Raw genomic sequence first — 24,001 nt, 5'->3', positions numbered from 1 at the left:
CAGACAGGACCAACGACTGTTGAAGCGCACAGCGTGTAGAAATCGTCTGTCCTAGGTTGCAACACTCACTACAGAGTTTCAAACTGCCTCTGGAAGCAACGACAGCACATTAACTGTTTGTTGGGAGCTTCATGAAATGGGTTTCCATGGCTGAGCAGCCTCACACAAGCCTAAGATCAGCATGCGCAATACCAAGTGTCAGCTGGAGTGGTGTAAAGCTCACCGCCATTGGCCTCTGGAGCCGTGGAAACACGTTCTCTGGAGTGATGAATTAAGCTTCACTATCTGGCAGGCCGATGGATGAATCTGGGTTTGGCAGATGCCAGGAGACGCTACCTGCCCCAATGCAAAGGACCAACTGTAAAGTTTGGTAGAAGAGGAATAATGGTCTGGGTCTGTTTTTCATGGTTCGGGCTAGGCCCCTTAGTTTCAGTTAAGGGAGATCTTAATGCTACAGCATACAATGACATGCAAGACGATTCTGTGCTTCCAACTTTGTGGCAACAGTTTGGGGAAGGCCCTTTCTTGTTTCCGCATGAAAATTCCCCCGTGCATGAATTGAAACGCCGACTGCGAGCCAGGCCTAATCGCCCAACATCAATGCCCGACATCACTAATGCTCTTGTGGCTGAATGGAAGCAAGTCCCGGCAGCAATGTTCCAACATCTAGTGGAAAGCCTTCCCAGAAGAGTGGAGGCTATTATAGCAGCAAAGGGGGGACCAACTCCATATTAATGCCCATGATTTTGGAATGAGATGTTCGACGAGCAGGTGTCTACATACTTTTGGTCATGTACAGTGCCTTGCAAAAGTATTCATCCCCCTTGGCGTTTTTCCTATTTTGTTGCATTACAACCTGTAATTTAAATGGATTATTATTTGAATTTCATGTAATGGAAATAGACAAAATAGTCCAAATTGGTGAAGTGAAATGAAAAAAATAACTTGTTTAAAAAACAACAACATATGCATTCACCCCTTTGCTATGAAGCCCCTAAATAAGATCTGGTGCAACCAATTACCTTGAGAAGTCATTTTATTAGTTCAATCACACACAGGTGGACTTTATTTAAGTGTCACATGATCTGTCACATGATCTCAGTATATATACACACCTGTTCTGAAAGGCCTCAGAGTCTGCAACACCGCCCAAGCAAGGGGCACCACCAATCAAGGGGCACCATAAAGACCAAGGAGCTCTCCAAACAGGTCAATGACAAAGTTGTGGAGAAGTTTAGATCAGGGTTGGGTTATAAAAAAATATCTGAAACTTTGAACACCCCACGGAACACCATTAAATCCATTATAAATAAATATGAAAGAATATGGCACCACAACAAATCTGCCAAGAGAGGGCCGCCCACCAAAATTCACAGACCAGGCAAGGAGGGCATTAATCAGAGAGGCAACCAAGAGACCAAAGATAACCCTGAAGGAGCTGCAAAGCAGCTGCTCCACAGCAGAGATCTGGTCAGATGAGACTAAAATGTAGCTTTTTGGCCATCAAGGAAAGCGTTGTGTCTGGCACAAACCCAACACCTCATCACCCCGAGATGACCATCCCCACAGTGAAGCATGGTGGTGGCAGCATCATGCTGTGGGGATGTTTTTAATCAGCAGGAACTGCGAAACTGGTCAGAATTGAACGAATGATGGCTGGTGCTAAATTTAGGGAAATTCTTGAGGGAAACCTGTTTCAGTCTTCCAGAGATTTGAGACTGGGACAGAGATTAACCTTCCAGCAGGACAATGACCATACGCATACTGCTAAAGCAACATTTCAGTGGTTTAAGTGGAAACATTTAAATGTCTTGGAATGGCCTACTCAAAGCCCAGACCTCAATCCAATTGAGAATCTGTGGTATGACTTAAAGATTGCTGTACACCAGTGGAACCTATCCAACTTGGAGCTGGAGCAGTTTTGCCTTGAAGAATGGGCAAAATCCCAGTGGCTAGATGTGCCAAGCTTATAGAGACATACCCCAAGAGACTTGCAGCTGTAATTGCTGCTAAAGGTGGCTCTACAAAGTTATTTCTTGTTTGTTTCACAATAAAAAATATTTTGCATCTTCAAAGTGGTAGGTATGTTGTGTAAATCATAATATACAAGCACCCCCAAAATCAATTTAAATTCCAGGTTTTAAGGCAACAAAATAGGAAAAATGCCGAGTGGGGGTGAATACTTTCGCAAGCCGCTGTAGTTTATCTGTAAGGTCCCTCTGTCAAGCAGTGAATTTCAAGCACAGATTCAACCACAAAGATCAGGTTTTTTTTCCAATGGTTCCCAAATAAGGTCACCTATTGGTAGATGGTTAAAAAAAAGAAAAGGAGCCATTGAATATCCCTTTGAGTATGGTGTAGTTATTATTTACACTTTGGATGGTGTGTCAATAGTCCCAGTCACTAAAAAGATACAGGCGTCCTTCCTAACTCAGTTGCCAGAGAGGAAGGAAACCGCTCAGATTTCCCCATGAGGCCAATGGTGACTTTAAAACAGTTACAGAGTTTAATGGCTGTGATAGGAGAAAAGTGAAGATGGATCAACAACATTGTAGTTGCTCCACAATACTAACCTAAATGACAAAGTGAAAAGAAGGAAGCCTGTACAGAATAAAAATATTCCAAAACATGCATCCTGTTTCCAATAAGAAACTAAAGTAATACTGTAAACAATGAACTTTTAGTCCTAAATACAAAGCGTTATGTTTGGGGCAAATCCAACACAACACATCACTGTGTACCACTCAAGCATGGTGGTGGTTGCATCATGTTATGGGTATGTTTATCATAAGCAAGGACTAGGGAGCTTTAAAAAAAATAAATAAATAAAATGTAATAGAGCTAAGCACAGGCAAAATCCTTGATGAACTTGGTTCAGTCTGCTTTCCAACAGACACTGGCAGACAAATTCAGCTTTCAGCAGGACAATAACCTGAAACACAAGGCCATATACACTGGAGTTGCTTACAATGATGACATAGAATGGCTTAGTTATAGTTTTTACTTGAAATTGGCTTGAAAATCTACGGCAAGACTTGAAAATGGCTGTATAGCAATGATCAACACCCAACATGACAGAATATGAATACTTTTTTCAAGAATAATGGGCAAATATTGTACAATCCAGGTGTGCAAATCGCATAGACTTACCCAGAAAAACTCACAGCTGTAATCGCTGCCAAAGGTGATTCTAACCTGTATTGACTCAGGGGGTTGAATATTAATCTAATCAAGATAGTGTTTCATTTTCCATAAAGTTTTTAAAAAAATGTTAGAATTTTTCTTCCACTTTGACATTAGAGCATTTGGTGTATATCATTGACAAAAAATGACATTTTAATCCCATCTCGCAACAGAACAAAATGTGGAAAAAGTAAAGAGGTGTGAATTCTTTCTGAAGGCACCGTATAGTGTGAATTAATGACAGCGAGGTTAAGTGCACTGATGAAAATGTGAGACTGGCAAGATTAGCCAATAGAGGGGCGGTTGTGAAAAAGCAGATGGGTGATAATGAGACATGCTAATCTAGTATGGCAGGTGAGAGAACGATAAGCAGTTTCCACTGCAGACATGATTTTAAATCAATTGAATGTCTTCAAATGGAAGTCAAGACCAATGTAGTTTGTATCCTATTTTGTTTTCCTTTACAAAAACCAAAGCATCCAACAGAAAGGCTGGCAGGAGGCATACAATAAAATAAATAAATAAACAAGTTAAGGGATGTATGTGGTTAGCACAGACTGGTCACAGGCAGAACCTTAAGCGCAATATCCACCAAACATGACAATGTCGCCCTTCCATCTTTTCCATCAGGAAGGGAGAAAGCATACTCTGTCGACCATTTCCCTACTAGCTCATCTTACCATGGCTCTTAGAAAGGGGTGGCTGGTGAAGGGAGGTGGGAGTGTGGGATGAATACACTGCACAGCTGGGGCCTAGCCACGAGCTACCACACTCCCAAAATATCCCTCTCCCCTCAGGCCGGGTTCCTCCGAGACAGTCAGTCAACTTGGCAGCGGTTCTAAAGCCGGTCCATCCGAAAGGCGTCTTCCGTGGCGGGGTCAGTGAGGACCATGTCAGGATCGTTGAGCATGTACAGCCCATCCAGGGTCAGAGGGTCGATCTTCAGCTCATCCAAGGGAAACTGAGAGTCCGCGTCGAAGCTGATGTCAGCAGAAAGAGAGCTGTAAGACAACCCCTTCGACAGTCTGGGTGGTGACTCTCCGGTGGCTAAAACATACATGAGTAAAGAGAGATGAGAGGAGAGGTCAGGGTCTTCCTGTTGTGTTTACCCCAAAGAATAGCATCTCATTAAATATTTCAAGGAACAGCCAATAAATGTAGTTTACGAATGTTCAAATCAGGAAGGCTGGTCTGAATGCTTGTTTAACTTTATCCATTAAGCATAACATAATTCACTTAGTTTCCTATTCTACGGGCATTGTGGGAATGAATACAAACGCATTATCATCAGCATGGCACAATAATGCACATTCCTCACATTTGCTGTTCAATCTATGGGCTCATTCTTGCAATTATCACCTTCCTCTCTCTCAACCAATGGGCATAAATCTTGGGATGTATGTCAATTTACCCATGCACTCTCACTTGCTGTTTCTCAGCAACAGTTTTCGACAATCATCCACCTCCCCAACACCACCAGCTATAATAACCTGAAGCCCTGTCCATGGAACTCCTTTCCCCCCAGCGGGGGGTTTCGATGCCAGCAGTCCCGCATTGGGCTACCTGCCATCACATCATCTGGCTCCGAGGATCTTCCCTCGGTGACAGGGCCATTCCCCAAACTATTTAATAAAATGTCATATTGCATTCCGTCTTTGTTGTTCATTCAGTTAAGCCTGTACTAGATTAAACTACAATTGAGTGTCAAGTAAAGTAAAATGAAAATAAATACAGAAAACCTCAACTTAATTAATTTAGCTAGTGTTAGGAATGAACTGCTTAGGCGCACAGGTAAACATTCCACTTCCACTTCCCACCTCTAGGGGGCATCAGAAACCAGGCCAGGTGCTGAGAGAGCAGGTGGATTGATAAGTAATTGCTCACAGGTGCAAGTGATAGGCAGGTGATCAGTGAGAAGAGAGGTATCATGGATTGAATAGCCTGTCAGCCCGGCAACCACGTTTCCAATTCCCCGGGGTGCCCAGTTAGGGTAAAGGAGTATATACAGCACGTCTCCTACAAGGAGGGTCAGGGCTATACAGCAGGTCTCCTACACGGAGGGTCAGGGCTATACAGCAGGTCTCCTACACGGAGGGTCAGGGCTATACAGCAGGTCTCCTACACGGAGGGTCAGGGCTATACAGCAGGTCTCCTACACGGAGGGTCAGGGCTATACAGCAGGTCTCCTACACGGCGGGTCAGGGCTATACAGCAGGTCTCCTACACGGAGGGTCAGGGCTATACAGCAGGTCTCCTACACGGAGGGTCAGGGCTATACAGCAGGTCTCCTACACGGAGGGTCAGGGCTATACAGCAGGTCTCCTACACGGAGGGTCAGGGCTATGCAGCAGGTCTCCTACACGGAGGCAAGTGAAATAGTTGAAGGAGAGAGGGGAGCTGAAGATATGGCGGTGGATGCTCCACTGAATCTTTAGATTCAGAGTGTTGCTAAACAGTTGAGGGAAACTGAAATGCTAATTGTGAAGAAGGTGAATTTTATGGTGTTTATTGTACATGTGATTAATTGTAATGCACATAGGAATGAAAAGTCAAAGAAACTGGACATTATAGTATATCTGTACAGCACTTTGTGACATCAGCTGATGTAAGAAGGGCTTTATAAATACATCAATTTTGTTTAATTTATCTGCTGCTGAAAGGTTTTTGGGTTTCCAGGACATTGTAAAGAATACTGTCTGAAGATGCTCCTCCTTCTCAGGCTCCAGAGCCTGTAGGGATGGGCGTTGGCAGTATGCACATATAGCATTTGTTTGTGGACCGCGATAATATCAAAGAACACACCGCACATACAGTGTATTCAAACCCCTTGACTTTTTTGACATTTTGTTATAAAATTGTTGCCCCTCATCAATACCCCATAATGCCAAAGTGAAAACAGGTTTAAAGAAATGTTTGCAAATGTATAAAATATAAAAAACAGAAATACCTTATTCAGACCCTTTGCTATGAGACTCGAAATTGAGCTCAGGTGCATCCTGTTTCCATTGATCATCCTTGAGATGTTTCTACAAATTGTTTCTACAAACTGTGGTAAATTCAATTGATTGGACATGATTTGGAAAGGCACACACCTGTCTATATAAGGTCCCACAGTTGACAGTGTATGTCAGAGCAAAAACGAGGTCGAAGGAATTGTCTGTAGCGCTCCGGGACAGGATTGTGTCGAGGCACAGATCTGGAAAAGGGTAACGAAAAATGTCTGCAGCATTGAAGGTCCCCAAGGTCATTCTTAAATGGAGGAACATTGGAACCACCAAGACCCTTCCTAGAGCTGGCCTTCCGGCCAAACTGAGCAATCAGGGGAGAACGGCCTTAGACAGGGAGTTGACCAAGAACCCAATGGTCACTCTGATAGAGCTCCAGAGATCCTCTGTAGTGATGGGATAACCTTCCAGAAGGACAACCATCTCCCCACCAATCAGGCCTTTATGGTAGAGTGGCCAGGCAGAAGCCACTCCTCAGTAAAAGGCACACGACAGCCCGCTTGGAGTTTGCCAAAAAGCACCAAAAGACTGATGAGTAGGTGTGTCCAAACCTTTGCCTGGTACTGTACATACATACACTACCGTTCAAAAGTTTGGGGTCACTTATTAATGTTCTTGTTTTTTAAAAGAAAAGCACATTTTTTTTTGTCCATTAAAATAACATACAAAGGTGTAGAGAGGCCCATTATCACAACCACCACTCCTGTTTTCCAATGGCACGTGGTGTTAGCTAATCCAAGTTTATCATTTTAAAAGGCTAATTGATCATTAGAAAATCCTTTTGCAATTATTTTTAGCACAGCTGAAAACTGTTGTTCTGATTAAAGAAGCAATACAACAGACCTTATTTAGACTAGTTGAGGATCTGGAGCATTAGCATTTGTGGGTTAGATTACAGGCTCAAAATGGCCAGAAACAAAGTACTTTCTTCTGAAACTCGTCAGTCTATTCTTGTTCTGAAAAATGAAGGCTATTCCATGCGAGAAATTGCCAAGAAACTGAAGATCTCGTACAAAGCTGTGTACTACTCCCTCCACAGAACAGTGCTGGTCTCCAACCAGAATAGAAAGAGGAGTGGGAGGCCCCAGTGCACAACTGAGCAAGAGGACAAGTACATTAGAGTGTCTAGTTTGAGAAACAGACAAGTCGTCAACTGGCAGCTTCATTAAATAGTACCCACAAAACACCAGTCTCAACGTCAACAGTGAAGAGGCGACTCTGGGATCCTGGCCTTCTAGGCAGATTTGCAAAGATAAAGCCATATCTCAGACTGACCAATAAAAAGAAAAGATTAAGATTGGCAAAAGAACGCAGACACTGGAGAGAGGAACTCTGCCTAGAAGGCCAGCATCCCTGAGTCGCCTCTTCACTGTTGACGTTGAGACGGGCGTTTTGCCAGGACTATTTAATAAAGCTTCCCTTTGAGGAAACTAGACACTCTTAATGTACTTGTCCTCTTGCTCAGTTGTGCACTGGGGCCCCACACTCCTCTTTCTATTCTGGTTAGAGCCAGTCTGCTTACACTCACTTTCATGCTAAATGCAAACATTCAGACAGCTTATGGTAGAGCAAGGCATGCATTGGACCCCTAGACATAACAAAAATTAGATTTTTGATCTGAATTAGATATTTGTATTGAGAGAGTGTTTACATTAAGTGAGCTCTATTCTACTGCCTAGCTTTGCAGAGGCTTGAGTGAGCTACCTGGTGTGGCAGAATAGTACCTGTGAGAATGATGTTGGGGATGTTGCCATGGCTACTGTAGCCCAGCTGCTGGGAGTCTTGCAGGTTGCCGTGGCTACCCATCAAACCTATCATGGCTGCTTGGGAGTAGTCGAGGGTGGAGCCCTGGCCGTACAGACTGTTGTTGTCTGTCATGTTGAACTGCTCCAGCTGTTCGAGGAACAAAGAAAACAGTACATGAAGCTAGCCAACACAGAACATGGGGTTAGTCAAAACCGTACATGAGGTTAGTCAACACAGTACATGAGGCTAGCCAACACAGAACATGAGGTTAGTCAACACAGTACATGAGGTTAGCCAACACAGTACATGAGGCTAGCCAACACAGAACATGAGGTTAGCCAACACAGTACATGAGGTTAGCCAACACAGAACATGAGGCTAGCCAACACAGTACATGAGGCTAGCCAACACAGTACATGAGGTTAGCCAACACAGTACATGAGGTTAGCCAACACAGTACATGAGGTTAGCCAACACAGTACATGAGGCTAGCCAACACAGTACATGAGGCTAGCCAACACAGTACATGAGGCTAGCCAACACAGTACACGAGGCTAGCCAACACAGTACATGAGGCTAGCCAACACAGTACATGAGGCTAGCCAACACAGTACATGATGCTAGCCAACACAGTACATGAGGCTAGCCAACACAGTACATGAGGCTAGCCAACACAGTACGAGGCTAGCCAACACAGTACATGAGGTTAGCCAACACAGTACATGAGGCTAGCCAACACAGTACATGAGGCTAGCCAACACAGTACATGAGGCTAGCCAACACAGTACATGAGGCTAGCCAACACAGTACGAGGCTAGCCAACACAGTACATGAGGTTAGCCAACACTCAATGACAAGGGCTCATTTCTCTACTATTAACAGGTGCCAAATGGTCAATATAAAGATTCAGTACAACGGGTAAAAATGGAAACCTATTAATCCAGCATTTCCTAAACTTGGTCCTGGGGACCCCAAGGGTGCACCTTTTGGTTTTTGCCCTATCATTACACAGCTTGTTCAAATGATCAAAGCTTGATGATTAGTTTATTATTTAAATCAGCTGTGTAGTGTTAGGGCAAAAACCAAAACATGCCCCCCCTGGGGTCCTGAGGACTGAGTTTGGGAAACCCTGTATTAATATACTGTGCTTTGATACTAAGATATTGGCATATAATGCCATATCAAAAGTAACTAATATTAGCTTGCATAATTAGTTCTGAGGTAGGATGTTAAGCCTTACCTGTTGGGAGAGAGCACTGGTCTGTCTGGATGTGAGTTGCTGGTCATAGAAGTCAGCAAATACACTACCCAATATGGAGTGGTGCTAGAACACAAGCATATCCCCTTGTTAAAAACAATCCCATGATAGTAATGTACAGGGACAAAACACAGGAAAGGAAGAGCAGATAGAGAGCACAATCACACCACAACTGTAACTGAATTGTCACAATTCACAAGACATTCACATCAAACCATTGGGTTCAGGCAACACCAAAATCACCGCACACATCTGCAATCCTGAAAACAAACAATAACATACTGCTGCCTAGACAATAGATAAAGCATGACACAGTACAAACACAGCAGGAATCATGTTTCGCAAGCCCATCAATTCATTTGCTGTGCAATCAACCTCAATCTCATCCATTAGTTGATTAATTAAGTCATCATAGTAGCCTGCCCATCTCACCTTTAAAGATGATTCGACAGATGTTGCTGTTATGTGCCCAACCAGCCAATGTTAACATGCACTGAATACTACTCAAAAGAACTTCATAAATGTCATCAACCCACAACCAACAATGTTGTTATGGAGTTGGTTACCATGCATGTCTTGTACTAAGAATTCTTAATAACTTAGATCAAATAAAATCATGAAATAGAATGAAATCATATGGAAATCCCTTTTGTGGGTAAAGCTAGAATTTCAAAAACATTCAAATCATCCAGTAATCCTCTTGATGTTATAATTTCATGTTCTTATAAAAGCTGAAAATGTTTCCGCTTTCATCATCTGCCTTAATGTATAAATAATTGGATTATATTCACAGGCAGACTCAGTAAGGCAGCCTTCGCCATGCCCCTTTCAGTTCAGAACCACATTATCTGTGCCCTGCCAAAAGAACAGCGGGCAAGGGCATGATAACGGCACATGGACTGTCTGTTGCACCCCATGTAACCCACAACACTGTAGGTGAGCCGTCTAGGTGACAGAAAGAAGCGATGGGCAAAGCCAACCGAAGCATTTAGCTAGTAGCCTAGATACTGAGTGAAAGCTTTTATGATTCCTCTAACAAGAGATGACTTAGTTGTTCAATGTTATGTTCAGTTTGATTCGTTTGTTTATATTATAAACTTATATAGAACTTACAGCGTACATCTAGCCTATAGGGCCTTGTGGAGGGAACCTGTTCCTTCTTGTTTTTTCACAATACACAAGGGATTCAAAACTCTAGGCTAAAAGGGATTCAAAACTCTAGGCTAAAAGGGATTCAAAACTCTAGGCTAAAAGGGATTCAAAACTCTAGGCTAAAAGGGATTTAAAACTCAAGGCTATCTCTGGTTGCTAAATGTTAACTACCAAGTACATTTTCCTAACTCAACCAACTGGCTAACGTGTGTCATTTTGGTGCCTATGCTACGAGGCCACTTAGGATGCAGACACAGAGAAGCAGCAAGGAGAACGGGATCAGTGACACTGCGAGACACGACGATGGGGGTGGCAGGGGGTTGGTGGCACAAGAGCAGCCGAAAGGGGCAGCCAAAGGGCCCAGCCGGCGACGAAAACAGAACCACGATGGAAAAACAGTGTATACAGTCAGTGGGTTTTGCTCTCACGCCCTTACTTGAGGCGAGCCTCCAGGTGAGAAGCCTTGATTGGAGACTGGAGATGTTGGAGACTGATTGGCCGAAGACCCAGCCCTACTGCGGTACTGTTGGGGGAAAGAGCCCTAATACAGGATCATATTTTAGTTAGACTCACTGACTGGCAAATTGTCTGACTGGCTGGCTGACCTGCTGGGTTACTGGCTAGGTTACTGGCTGGCTGACTGACTGGCTGGCTGACCTGCTGAGTAACTGACTGACTGGCTGACCTGCTGGGTAACTGACTGACTGGCTGACCTGCTGGGTTACTGGCTGGGTTACTGACTAGCTGACTGACTGGCTGGCTGACCTGCTGGGTTACTGGCTGACTGACCTGCTGGGCTACTGGCTGGCTGACCTGCTGGGTTACTGGCTGGGTTACTGACTAGCTGACTGACTGCCTGGCTGACCTGCTGGGTTACTGGCTGGCTGATCTGCTGGGTTACTGACTGACTGACCTGCTGGGTTACTGGCTGGCTGACCTGCTGGGTTACTGCCTGGCTGACCTGCTGGGTTACTGGCTGACTGGCTGACTGACCTGCTGGGTTTCTGGCTGGCTGACCTGCTGGGTTACTGGCTGACTGACCTGCTGGGTTACTGGCTGGCTGACCTGCTGGGTTACTGGCTGGCTGATGTGCTGGGTTACTGGCTGGGTTTCTGGCTGGGTTACTGGTTAGCTGACTGACTGGCTCCTTTCTGAAAATGTATGCTCCACTATATTGTTGATTATAGTTGATTCGGCTATTGCAGCCACACCCGTCACTGACAGGTGTATAAAATCGAGCACACAGCCATGCAATCTCAATACACAAGCATTGGCAGCAGAATGGCCTGTACTGAAGTGCTGAAGAGCTTTCAAAGTGGCACTGTCATAGCATGCCACCTTTCCAACAAGTCAGTTCGTAAAATTTCTGCCCTGCTAGAGCTGCCCCGGTCAACTGTAAGTGTGGTTATTGTGAAGTGGAAACATCTTGGAGCAACAATGTCTCAGCCGCGAAGTGGTAGGCCACACAAGCACACAGAACGGGACCGCCGAGTGATGAAGAGTGTAATCGCGTAAAAATCGTCTGTCCTCGGTTGCAACACTCACTACTGAGCTCCAACCTGCCTCTGGAAGCAATGTCGGCACAAGAACTGTTCGTCGGGAGCTTCATAAAATGGGTTTCCATGGCCGAGCAGCCGCACACAAGCCTACGATCACCATTCGCAATGCCAAGCATCGGCTGGAGTGTTGTAAAACTTGACACCATTGGACTCTGGAGCAGTGGAAACGTTCTCTGTGATGAATCACGCTTCAACATCTGGCAGTCCGACGGACGACTCTTGGTTTGGTGGATGCCAGGAGAACGCTACCTGCCCCAATGTATAGTGCCAACTAAAGTTTGTTGGAGGAGGAATAATGATTTGGGGCTGTTTTTCCATGGTCCATGCCTCTTAGTTCCAGTGAAGGGAAATCTTAACGTTACAGCGTTTAATGACATTCCAGATAATTCTGTGCTTCCAATTTTTTTGCAACAGTTTCCTGTTTCAGCATTACAATGCGAGGTCCATACAGAAATGGTTTGTCGAGATCGGTGTGGAAGAACTTGACTGGTCTGCACAGAGCCATCTTGCTTATAGAAGACTAGTCCCATTGACTTCAAGATCAAACCAAAGATAGCTTAACAGGAAAAACTACATTTTGTTAAATAGTGTAGGAACACTAAGTCGGTTTTAGCACTATCTTTTCCTATGGACAGGAGTGTAGGATAAGGAAAGTTTTGAAGAGGGAAGGGTTTGAGAAGGTAAGCTTACCGAGTTCATATCCATGGAGTTCTGTGTCTGGCTGGAAGAGGTGTTCAGAGGGGAGGGTAGCTGGACCAGCCTGGTCAGTCCTTGAGTGATCTGCTGCTGCTGTTGTTGTTGTTGAGAAGAGGGCTGGCTGAAGAACGTGTACTGGGACAACTGTGCCTCCAGTGTCATGGTGTCTATGGTCTCCGCCTGAGACAGATGGACATAGGAGTTCTAAATGAGTCAGTGGGGAAAACCTGAAAATGATGTCCACAGAAATGTGATCGAAAGTAGAGCGATGGCTAAACTTAGTACAATCCCCAATTTTAGAAACACTCTTGGATGTTCAGAATCTCTGAAGGCTCCTGGTATATTACCTTCTAATCATTTGACTGGTGCTCCAATTATCCATAGCAACTTACTTTAAATACATTCAAAGAGGGGGGGAAACCACTACAGAGTACAATCATTGTAAATATACTAGAAAAGTAATTCAGAAATGTAACAATCGCAATGCTAGAAGGGAAGAGTACGGTACTGACTACCTGGGCGAGGGTGAGGGGTGGCGACAGGGTGGGGGAGAGCTGTAGGGACTGGTGCTGTTGGGAGTCCTGGTTGACCATGTTGTTGTCCTGCCTGCCCTGCTGGGCTGTGGTCTGTCCTGCTGGGACACAAAACAGCAAACATATCTTTCAAAATCCCAACTGTCATAGAAAGCTAGTGACTGAGAGACGTATATAAGATATAAGCCAACTGTTTGCCATGTGGTGACATCATCTCCCAACTTCTGGTGCCAACATGAAAATTCAGAATTTCTAACTGTGTTTCCAAACTCTATACATCTATGGTTCTGCAAGGTGGAGGACTGAGAGGTCACCTTGGCTGGTGGAACTGAAGCTGTATGAGTGGCTGGTGGCCAGGTTTCCCGTGCTATTGTAGGCGCTGAGGGTAGAGTCCTCGGGGTCCAGGGGTGTGGGCAGCGGAGGGGGGAACTGGATGTTGGTCAGATCAGGCAGGGAGCCGCCGCCCGTGTTTTGGGCTGAAGGCATCAGTGACACAGTCAGCTCCTGATCTGGAGACGGGAATATGCTGAAAATAGAAAAAACATATGATTGGTATCCCCATAATGACAGTAGCGGTATTATATGCACAGTCAGCAGATTTCACAGGCTGCTGCAGTGTATGTAAAATAACATAGAAAGATAAATGAGAATACCCCCCTCCCCGACTTCAGCAATATTTCCACTGTGGGTTTTCACATGGTCCTTCGAGCTGGACAGGAAGTTGTGCATAAAGCGTTACCAGCAAATGTTTTCCAGATATACACTTCTCTTCATGTTTTCAACATGACCCCAAAGGAAATGAAGGGAAATTGCCTCCAATTGTTTTCTAATAAGCCCAGTACTAACATTTCTGCAAGGGACCCTGTTCACATTCTCAAAATAACAGTAACAATAACATCCTAGACAGCCAGAACTCACTGGCTCCACAACACTTCTTGAAGTATGTCAATGATGTCCCAAAACATCAGTTGGAAAAAAATATAATCATCACTAAACTGCAAACTGTCGTGGGCTGTCGTAATCAGCCTTTCACAAAGCTATACTGAAGTCAGGATGGTTCGATTTTAGTCTGTGGAAGTACTCACTTGATTCCTGGGACCTTGGACCTTGATGAGACATTCTGAGGGCAAAATAAAAATGACAACTCAGTAACAATACAATAGAACTCAGAGCTGTATAACAATACAATAGAACCCTGAGCTGTATAACAATACAATAGAACCCTGAGCTGTATAACAATACAATAGAACCCTAAACTGTATAACAATACAATATAATCCAGTGCTGTATAACAATACAATATAATCCAGTGCTGTATAACAATACAATATAATCCAGTGCTGTATAACAATACAATAGAACCCTAAGCTGTATAACAATACAATAGAACCCTGAGCTGTATAACAATACAATAGAACCCTGAGCTGTATAACAATACAATATAATCCAGTGCTGTATAACAATACAATATAATCCAGTGCTGTATAACAATACAATAGAATCCAGTGCTGTATAACAATACAATAGAACCCTAAACTGTATAACAATACAATAGAATCCAGTGCTGTATAACAATACAATATAATCCAGTGCGGTATAACAATACAATATAATCCAGTGCTGTATAACAATACAATATAATCCAGTGCTGTATAACAATACAATAGAACCCTAAACTGTATAACAATACAATAGAATCCAGTGCTGTATAACAATGCAATATAATCCAGTGCGGTATAACAATACAATATAATCCAGGGCTGTATAACAATACAATATAATCCAGTGCGGTATAACAATACAATAGAACCCTAAACTGTATAACAATACAATAGAATCAAGTGCTGTATAACAATACAATATAATCCAGTGCTGTATAACAATACAATAGAATCCAGTGCTGTATAACAATACAATAGAATCCAGTGCTGTATAACAATACAATAGAACCCTAAACTGTATAACAATACAATATAATCCAGTGCTGTATAACAATACAATAGAACCCTGAGCTGTATAACAATACAATAGAATCCAGTGCTGTATAACAATACAATAGAATCCAGGGCTGTATAACAATACAATATAACTCAGTGCTGTATAACAATACAATAGAATCCAGTGCGGTATAACAATACAATATAATCCAGGGCTGTATAACAATACAATATAACTCAGTGCTGTATAACAATACAATATAATCCAGTGCTGTATAACAATACAATAGAATCCAGGGCTGTATAACAATACAATATAACTCAGTGCTGTATAACAATACAATAGAATCCAGTGCGGTATAACAATACAATATAATCCAGGGCTGTATAACAATACAATATAACTCAGTGCTGTATAACAATACAATATAACTCAGTGCTGTATAACAATACAATAGAACCCTGAACTGTATAACAATACAATAGAACCCTGAGCTGTATAACAATACAATAGAACCCTGAGCTGTATAACAATACAATAGAACCCTGAGCTGTATAACAATACAATAGAACCCTGAGCTGTATAACAATACAATAGAACCCTGAGCTGTATAACAATACAATAGAACCCTGAGCTGTATAACAATACAACAGAACCCTGAACTGTATAACAATACAATAGAACCCTGAGCTGTATAACAATACAATAGAACCCTGAACTGTATAACAATACAATAGAACCCTGAGCTGTATAACAATACAATAGAACCCTGAGCTGTATAACAATACAATATAACCCTGAACTGTATAACAATACAATAGAACCCTGAGCTGTATAACAATACAATAGAACCCTGAACTGTATAACAATACAATAGAACCCTGAGCTGTATAACAATACAATAGAACCCTGAGCTGTATAACAATACAATAGAACCCAGAGCGGTATAACAATACAATAGAACCCTGAGCTGTATAACAAAACAATAGAACTCAGAGATGTAGAACAATACAATAGAACTCAGAGCTGTAGAACAATACAATAGAACTCAGAGCTGTAGAACAATACAATAGAACTCAGAGCTGTAGAACAATACAATAGAACTCAGAGCTGTAGAACAATACAATAGAACTCAGAGCTGTAGAACAATACAATAGAACTCAGAGATGTAGAACAATACAATAGAACTCAGAGCTGTAGAACAATACAGTAGAACTCAGAGCTGTAGAACAATGGAGTTAAGATATATCACCAGATCTGAGTGCACTTTACCTTTTTGCCATCCCAGTTCTGTTTTTGTTCGTCTTTGTCCATATCTGATTCTGTGTCTTCTGGCCCTGGTACATGAAGCAGAAGCACTGGAGAGGAAAAGAAAGGACGAGAGGGAGAAAGAGAGAGAAAATGAGAGGGAGTTTAATTCATCTAATTATCTAGAATTAAAAAAAACCAAAAAAATACATATTGAAATACCCTTATTTTTCATCTTGCCATAACAGTGAAAGGAAAATTAAATCAATACATGAAGGAATTTGATATTATTTTTCAAACGAATTTCTCAATAAAAGGAATACGCGTCAGACAGCCATTAGTATGTCACATTGAGAATCACTTGGATATTCATATTCATCCTATGAGTAATGTCTACAGCCTTTAAAGACAAAGGCTGAAGTATTCAATAGTACAATAAAAGGTAGCCGGCAAAGCCATGAAGAAATATTTCAACATCAATACATTGTATATCACCTTCCTCATAATGACAGAGTTAATTAAATTTGCGCTGGATTAAAAAATCATTATTAAACCTACAAACTGGAAACAGAGCAATGGGGCATTGTAGGGCCAAGAGTTTTTGTTAACCACCTGACCAGAAAGAAGACCCAAATCTAATGATGAACTAATGGTAATGTTACACTGAACAAAACTACAAAGGCAACATGTACAGTGTTGGTCCAATCTTTCATGAGCTGAAATAAAAGATCCCAGAAATGTTCCATACGCACAGAAAGCTTATTTCTCAAAAATGTGGTGCACAAATTTGTTTACATCCCTGTTAGTGAGCATTTCTCCTTTGCTAAGATAATCCATCCTCCTGACAGATCTGTCTTTAGGCATATCAATGAGCTGATTAAACAGCATGATAATTACACAGGTGCATCTTGTTCTGGGGACAATAAAAGGCCACTAAAAAATGTGCAGTTTTGTCACACAATGCCACAGGTGTCTCAAGTTTTGAAGGAGTGTGCAATTGGCATGCTGACTGCAGGAATGTCCACCAGAGCTGTTGCCTGAGAATTGAATGTTCATTTCTTAGAGAGTTTGGCAGTACGTCCAACAGGCCTCACATCTGCAGACCTCATGTATGGCGTTGTGTGGGCAAGCGGTTTGCTGATGTCAACATTGTGAACAGAGCGCCCCATGGTGGCGGTGGGGTCATGGTATGGGCTGGCATAAACTACAGACAACGAACACAATTGCATTTTAATGATGGCAATTTGAATGCACAGAGATACCGTGATGAGATCCTGAGGCCCATTGTCGTGCCAATCATCCACCGCCATCACCTCATGTTTCAGCATGATAATGCACGGCCCCATGTCGCAAGGATCTGTACACAATTCCTGGAAGCTAAAAAAAGTCCCAGATCTTCCATGGCCTGCACACTCACTAGACATGTCACTGATTGAGTATGTTTGGGATGCCCTTGATCGACATGTTCCGGTTCCCGCTAATATCCAGCAACTTCGCACAGCCATTGAAGAGGAGTGGGACAACATTCCACAGGCCACAATCAACAGCCTGATCAATTATATGTGAAGGAGATGTCACACTGCATAAGGCAAATGGTGGTCACACCAGATACCAACTGGTTTTCTGATCCAAGCACCTACTTTATTTTTTAAAGGTATCTGTGACCAACGGATGCATATTTGTATTCCCAGTCATGTGAAATCCATAGATTAGGGCTTCCGGCGCCGACAGAGATGGCCGCCTCGCCTCGCGTTCCTAGGAAACTATGCAGTTTTTTGTTTTTTTACGTGTTATTTCTTACATTGGTACCCCAGGTCATCTTAGGTTTCATTACATACAGTTGAGAAGAACTACTGAATATAAGAGCAGCGTCAACTCACCATCAGTACGACCAAGAATATGACTTTCGCGAAGCGGATCCTGTGTTCTGCCTTTCACCCAGGACAACGGAATGGATCCCAGCCGGCGACCCAAAAAAACGACTTCGTAAAAGGGGGAAACGAAGCGGTCTTCTGGTCAGACTCCGGAGACGGGCACATCGTGCACCACTCCCTAGCATTCTTCTCGCCAATGTCCAGTCTCTTGACAACAAGGTTGATGAAATCCGAGCAAGGGTAGCATTCCAGAGGGACATCAGAGACTGTAACGTTCTTTGCTTCACAGAAACATGGCTCACTGGAGAGACGCTATCGGAGTCGGTGCAGCCAGCTGGTTTCTCCACGCATCGCGCCGACAGAAACAAACATCTTTCTGGTAAGAACAGGGGCGGGGGCGTATGCTTCATGCTTAACGAGACGTGGTCTGGCCACAACAACATACAGGAACTCAAGTCCTTCTGTTCACCTGATTTAGAATTCCTCACAATCAAATGTTGACCGCATTATCTACCAAGGGAATTCTCTTCGATTATAATCACAGCCGTATATATTCCCCCCCAAGCAGACACATCGATGGCTCTGAACGAACTTTGACTCTTTGCAAACTGGAATCCATATATCCGGAGGCTGCATTCATTGTAGCTGGGGATTTTAACAAGGCTAATCTGAAAACAAGACTCCCTAAATTGTATCAGCATATCGATTGTGCAACCAGGGCTGGAAAAACCAAGACTGCTTCCATCACGTGGACTGGGATATGTTTTGTATTGCGTCAGACAACAACATTGACGAATACGCTGATTCGGTGAGCGAGTTCATTAGAACGTGCGTTGAAGATGTCGTTCCCATAGCAACGATTAAAACATTCCCAAACCAGAAACCGTGGATTGATGGCAGCATTCGCATGAAACTGAAAGCGCGAACCACTGCTTTTAATCAGGGCAAGGTGACCGGAAACATGACCAAATACAAACAGTGTAGCTATTCCCTCCGCAAGGCAATCAAACAAGCTAAGCGTCAGTATAGAGACAAAGTAGAATATCAATTCAACGGCTCAGACACAAGAGGTATGTGTCAGGGTCTACAGTCAATCTCGGATTACAAAATGAAAACCAGCCCCGTCACGGACCAGGATGTTTTGCTCCCAGGCAGACTAAATAACTTTTTTGCCCGCTTTGAGGACAATACAGTGCCACTGACACGGCCCGCAACCAAAACATGTGGACTCTCCTTCACTGCAGCCGACGTGAGGAAAACATTTAAACGTGTCAACCCTCGCAAGGCTGCAGGCCCAGACGGCATCCCCAGCCACGCCCTCAGAGCATGCGCAGACCAGCTGGCTGGTGTGTTTACGGACATATTCAATCAATCCCTATCCCAGTCTGTTGTTCCCACATGCTTCAAGAGGGCCACCATTGTTCCTGTTCCCAAGAAAGCTAAGGTAACTGAGCTAAACGACTACCGCCCCGTAGCACTCACTTCCGTCATCATGAAGTGCTTTGAGAGACTAGTCAAGGACCATATCACCTCCACCCTACCTGACACCCTAGACCCACTCCAATTTGCTTACCGCCCAAATAGGTCCACAGACGATGCAATCTCAACCACACTGCACACGGCCCTAACCCATCTGGACAAGAGGAATACCTATGTGAGAATGCTGTTCATCGACTACAGCTCGGCATTTAACACAATAGTGCCCTCCAAGCTCGTCATCAAGCTCGAGACCCTGGGTCTCGACCCCGCCCTGTGCAACTGGGTACTGAACTTCCTGACGGGCCGCCCCCAGGTGGTGAGGGTAGGCAACAACATCTCCACCCCGTTGATCCTCAACACTGGGGCCCCACAAGGGTGCGTTCTGAGCCCTCTCCTGTACTCCCTGTTCACCCACGACTGCGTGGCCACGCACGCCTCCAACTCAATCATCAAGTTTGCGGACGACACAACAGTGGTAGGCTTGATTACCAACAACGACGAGACGGCCTACAGGGAGGAGGTGAGGGCCCTCGGAGTGTGGTGTCAGGAAAATAACCTCACACTCAACGTCAACAAAACTAAGGAGATGATTGTGGACTTCAGGAAACAGCAGAGGGAACACCCCCCTATCCACATCGATGGAACAGTAGTGGAGAGGGTAGTAAGTTTTAAGTTCCTCGGCGTACACATCACAGACAAATTGAATTGGTCCACCCACACAGACAGCATTGTGAAGAAGGCGCAGCAGCGCCTCTTCAACCTCAGGAGGCTGAAGAAATTCGGCTTGTCACCAAAAGCACTCACAAACTTCTACAGATGCACAATCGAGAGCATCCTGTCGGGCTGTATCACCGCCTGGTACGGCAACTGCTCCGCCCACAACCGTAAGGCTCTCCAGAGGGTAGTGAGGTCTGCACAACGCATCACCGGGGGCAAACTACCTGCCCTCCAGGACACCTACACCACCCGATGTCACAGGAAGGCCATAAAGATCATCAAGGACAACAACCACCCGAGCCACTGCCTGTTCACCCCGCTATCATCCAGAAGGCGAGGTCAGTACAGGTGCATCAAAGCTGGGACCGAGAGACTGAAAAACAGCTTCTATCTCAAGGCCATCAGACTGTTAAACAGCCACCACTAACATTGAGTGGCTGCTGCCAACACACTGACTCAACTCCAGTCACTTTAATAATGGGAATTGATGGGAAATGATGTAAAATATATCACCAGCCACTTTAAACAATGCTACCTAATATAATGTTTACATACCCTACATTATTCATCTCATACAGTGCCTTGCGAAAGTTTTCGGCCCCCTTGAACTTTGCGACCTTTTGCCACATTTCAGGCTTCAAACATAAAGATATAAAACTGTATTTTTTGTGAAGAATCAACAACAAGTGGGACACAATCATGAAGTGGAACGACATTTATTGGATATTTCAAACTTTTTTAACAAAATTATTCAGCCCCTTTACTTTCAGTGCAGCAAACTCTCTCCAGAAGTTCAGTCAGGATCTCTGAATGATCCAATGTTGACCTAAATGACTAATGATGATAAATACAATCCACCTGTGTGTAATCAAGTCTCCGTATAAATGCACCTGCACTGTGATGGTCTCAGAGGTCCGTCAAAAGCGCAGAGAGCATCATGAAGAACAAGGAACACACCAGGCAGGTCCGAGATACTGTTGTGAAGAAGTTTAAAGCCGGATTTGGATACAAAAAGATTTCCCAAGCTTTAAACATCCCAAGGAGCACTGTGCAAGCGATAATATTGAAATGGAAGGAGTATCAGACCACTGCAAATCTACCAAGACCTGGCCGTCCCTCTAAACTTTCAGCTCATACAAGGAGAAGACTGATCAGAGATGCAGCCAAGAGGCCCATGATCACTCTGGATGAACTGCAGAGATTTACAGCTGAGGTGGGAGACTCTGTCCATAGGACAACAATCAGTTGTATATTGCACAAATCTGGCCTTTATGGAAGAGTGGCAAGAAGAAAGACATATCTTAAAGATATCCATAAAAGTGTTGTTTAAAGTTTGCCACAAGCCACCGGGGAGACACACCAAACATGTGGAAGAAGGTGCTCTGGTCAGATGAAACCAAAATTGAACTTTTTGGCAACAATGCAAAACGTTATGTTTGGCGCAAAAGCAACACAGCTCATCACCCTGAATACACCATCCCCACTGTCAAACATGGTGGTGGCAGCATCATGGTTTGGGCCTGCTTTTCTTCAGCAGGGACAGGGAAGATGGTTAAAATTGATGGGAAGATGGATGGAGCCAAATACAGGACCATTCTGGAAGAAAACCTGATGGAGTCTGCAAAAGACCTGAGACTGGGACGGAGATTTGTCTTCCAACAAGACAATGATGCAAAACATAAAGCAAAATCTACAATGGAATGGTTCAAAAATAAACATATTCAGGTGTTAGAATGGCCAAGTCAAAGTCCAGACCTGAATCCAATCGAGAATCTGTGGAAAGAACTGAAAACTGCTGTTCACAAATGCTCTCCATCCATCCTCACTGAGCTCGAGCTGTTTTGCAAGGAGGAATGGGAAAATATTTCAGTCTCTCGATGTGCAAAACTGATAGAGACATACCCCAAGCGACTTACAGCTGTAGTCGCAGCAAAAGGTGGCGCTACAAAGTATTAACTTAAGGGGGCTGAATAATTTTGCACACCCAATTCTTCAGTTTTTGATTTGTTAAAAAAGTTTGAAATATCCAATAAATGTCGTTCCACTTCATGATTGTGTCCCACTTGTTGTTGATTCTTCACAAAAAAATACAGTTTTATATCTTTATGTTTGAAGCCTGAAATGTGGCAAAAGGTCGCAAAGTTCAAGGGGGCCGAATACTTTCGCAAGGCACTGTATGTATACGTATATACTGTACTCTATATCATCTACTGCATCTTTATGTAATACATGTATCACTAGCCACTTTAACTATGCCACTTTGTTTACATACTCATCTCATATGTATATACTGTACTCAATACCATCTACTGTATCTTGCCTATGCCGCTCTGTACCATCACTCATTCATATATCTTTATGTACATATTCTTTATCCCCTTACACTTGTGTCTATAAGGTAGTAGTTTTGGAATTGTTAGCTAGATTACTTGTTGGTTATTACTGCATTGTCGGAACTAGAAGCACAAGCATTTCGCTACACTCGCATTAACATCTGCTAACCATGTGTATGTGACAAATAAAATTTGATTTGATTTGATTTAATTTATTTGAATCGACTGATTTCCTTCCACGAACTCAGTAAAATATTTGAAATTGTTGCATGTTGCGTTTTATATTTTTGTTCAGTTTATAAAACTCATATAAAGTATATCAAGTTCAATTCCGACGCACCTCGTTTAAGCTGCAAGTCCTGTGAGCCTCCTGCAAAAATATCCTGTGGGTTCAAAGTGCTCTGATGCAATGCAGAGTCCGAGTTTGTCCTATAGCACAGGGAAAGAGACATACACCACCTAGTTTGTCCTATAGCACAGGGAAAGATACATACACCACATAGTCTGTCCTATAGCACAGGGAAAGAGACTTACACCACCTAGTTTGTCCTATAGCACAGGGAAAGATACATACACCACATAGTCTGTCCTATAGCACAGGGAAAGAGACTTACATCACATAGTCTGTCCTATAGCACAGGGAAAGAGACATACACCACATAGTCTGTCCTATAGCACAGGGAAAGAGACTTACACCACCTAGTCTGTCCTATAGCACAGGGAAAGAGACTTACACCACCTAGTTTGTCCTATAGCACAGGGAAAGAGACATACACCACCTAGTTTGTCCTATAGCACAGGGAAAGAGACTTACACCACCTAGTCTGTCCTATAGCACAGGGAAAGATACATACACCACATAGTTTGTCCTATAGCACAGGGAAAGAGACATACACCACCTAGTTTGTCCTATAGCACAGGGAAAGAGACTTACACCACCTAGTCTGTCCTATAGCACAGGGAAAGAGACATACACCACCTAGTCTGTCCTATAGCACAGGGAAAGAGACTTACACCACATAGTCTGTCCTATAGCACAGGGAAAGAGACATACACCACCTAGTTTGTCCTATAGCACAGGGAAAGAGACTTACACCACCTAGTCTGTCCTATAGCACAGGGAAAGAGACTTACACCACCTAGTCTGTCCTATAGCACAGGGAAAGAGACTTACACCACCTAGTCTGTCCTATAGCACAGAGAAAGAGACATACACCACCTAGTTTGTTGTTAGGAGTGACTAAATGTATCAGTTGTGAAAAGTCAAGGGACATTTCACA

The 24,001-nt window shown here is 43.4% G+C and overlaps 1 protein-coding gene across 8 annotated transcripts in view; it reads right to left on the bottom strand.

Moving 5' to 3' along the window:
* Positions 1–2,487: 2,487 nt before the first annotated feature.
* The window catches only part of LOC110508911 (CREB-regulated transcription coactivator 1), a 59,118-nt gene continuing 37,604 nt past the window's right edge, over positions 2,488–24,001 (bottom strand). Inside the window, exons 5-14 of one of the 8 annotated variants that reach the window (XM_090225034.1) lie at positions 23,062–23,150; positions 16,343–16,428; positions 14,218–14,252; positions 13,447–13,658; positions 13,112–13,233; positions 12,594–12,779; positions 10,781–10,885; positions 9,175–9,258; positions 7,913–8,081; positions 2,488–4,230 (exon numbers count right to left, since the gene is read on the bottom strand). In XM_090225034.1, the coding sequence (XP_090081160.1) occupies positions 4,022–4,230; positions 7,913–8,081; positions 9,175–9,258; positions 10,781–10,885; positions 12,594–12,779; positions 13,112–13,233; positions 13,447–13,658; positions 14,218–14,252; positions 16,343–16,428; positions 23,062–23,150 (1,297 nt within the window). In that variant the 3' untranslated portion in view covers positions 2,488–4,021. The remainder of the gene's footprint in view (positions 4,231–7,912; positions 8,082–9,174; positions 9,259–10,780; positions 10,886–12,593; positions 12,780–13,111; positions 13,234–13,446; positions 13,659–14,217; positions 14,253–16,342; positions 16,429–23,061; positions 23,151–24,001) is intronic. The other 7 variants (XM_090225036.1, XM_090225035.1, XM_090225037.1 and 4 more) reach the window with 7 other exon arrangements.

The sequence above is a fragment of the Oncorhynchus mykiss genome, chromosome 28 (assembly GCF_057628025.1).
Source record: "Oncorhynchus mykiss isolate SJ-2025 chromosome 28, ASM5762802v1, whole genome shotgun sequence".
Lineage (NCBI taxonomy): Eukaryota > Metazoa > Chordata > Actinopteri > Salmoniformes > Salmonidae > Oncorhynchus > Oncorhynchus mykiss.
The sequence above is the reverse complement of the archived record's forward strand: the minus strand, read 5'-3'. Positions and strand labels throughout refer to the sequence as shown.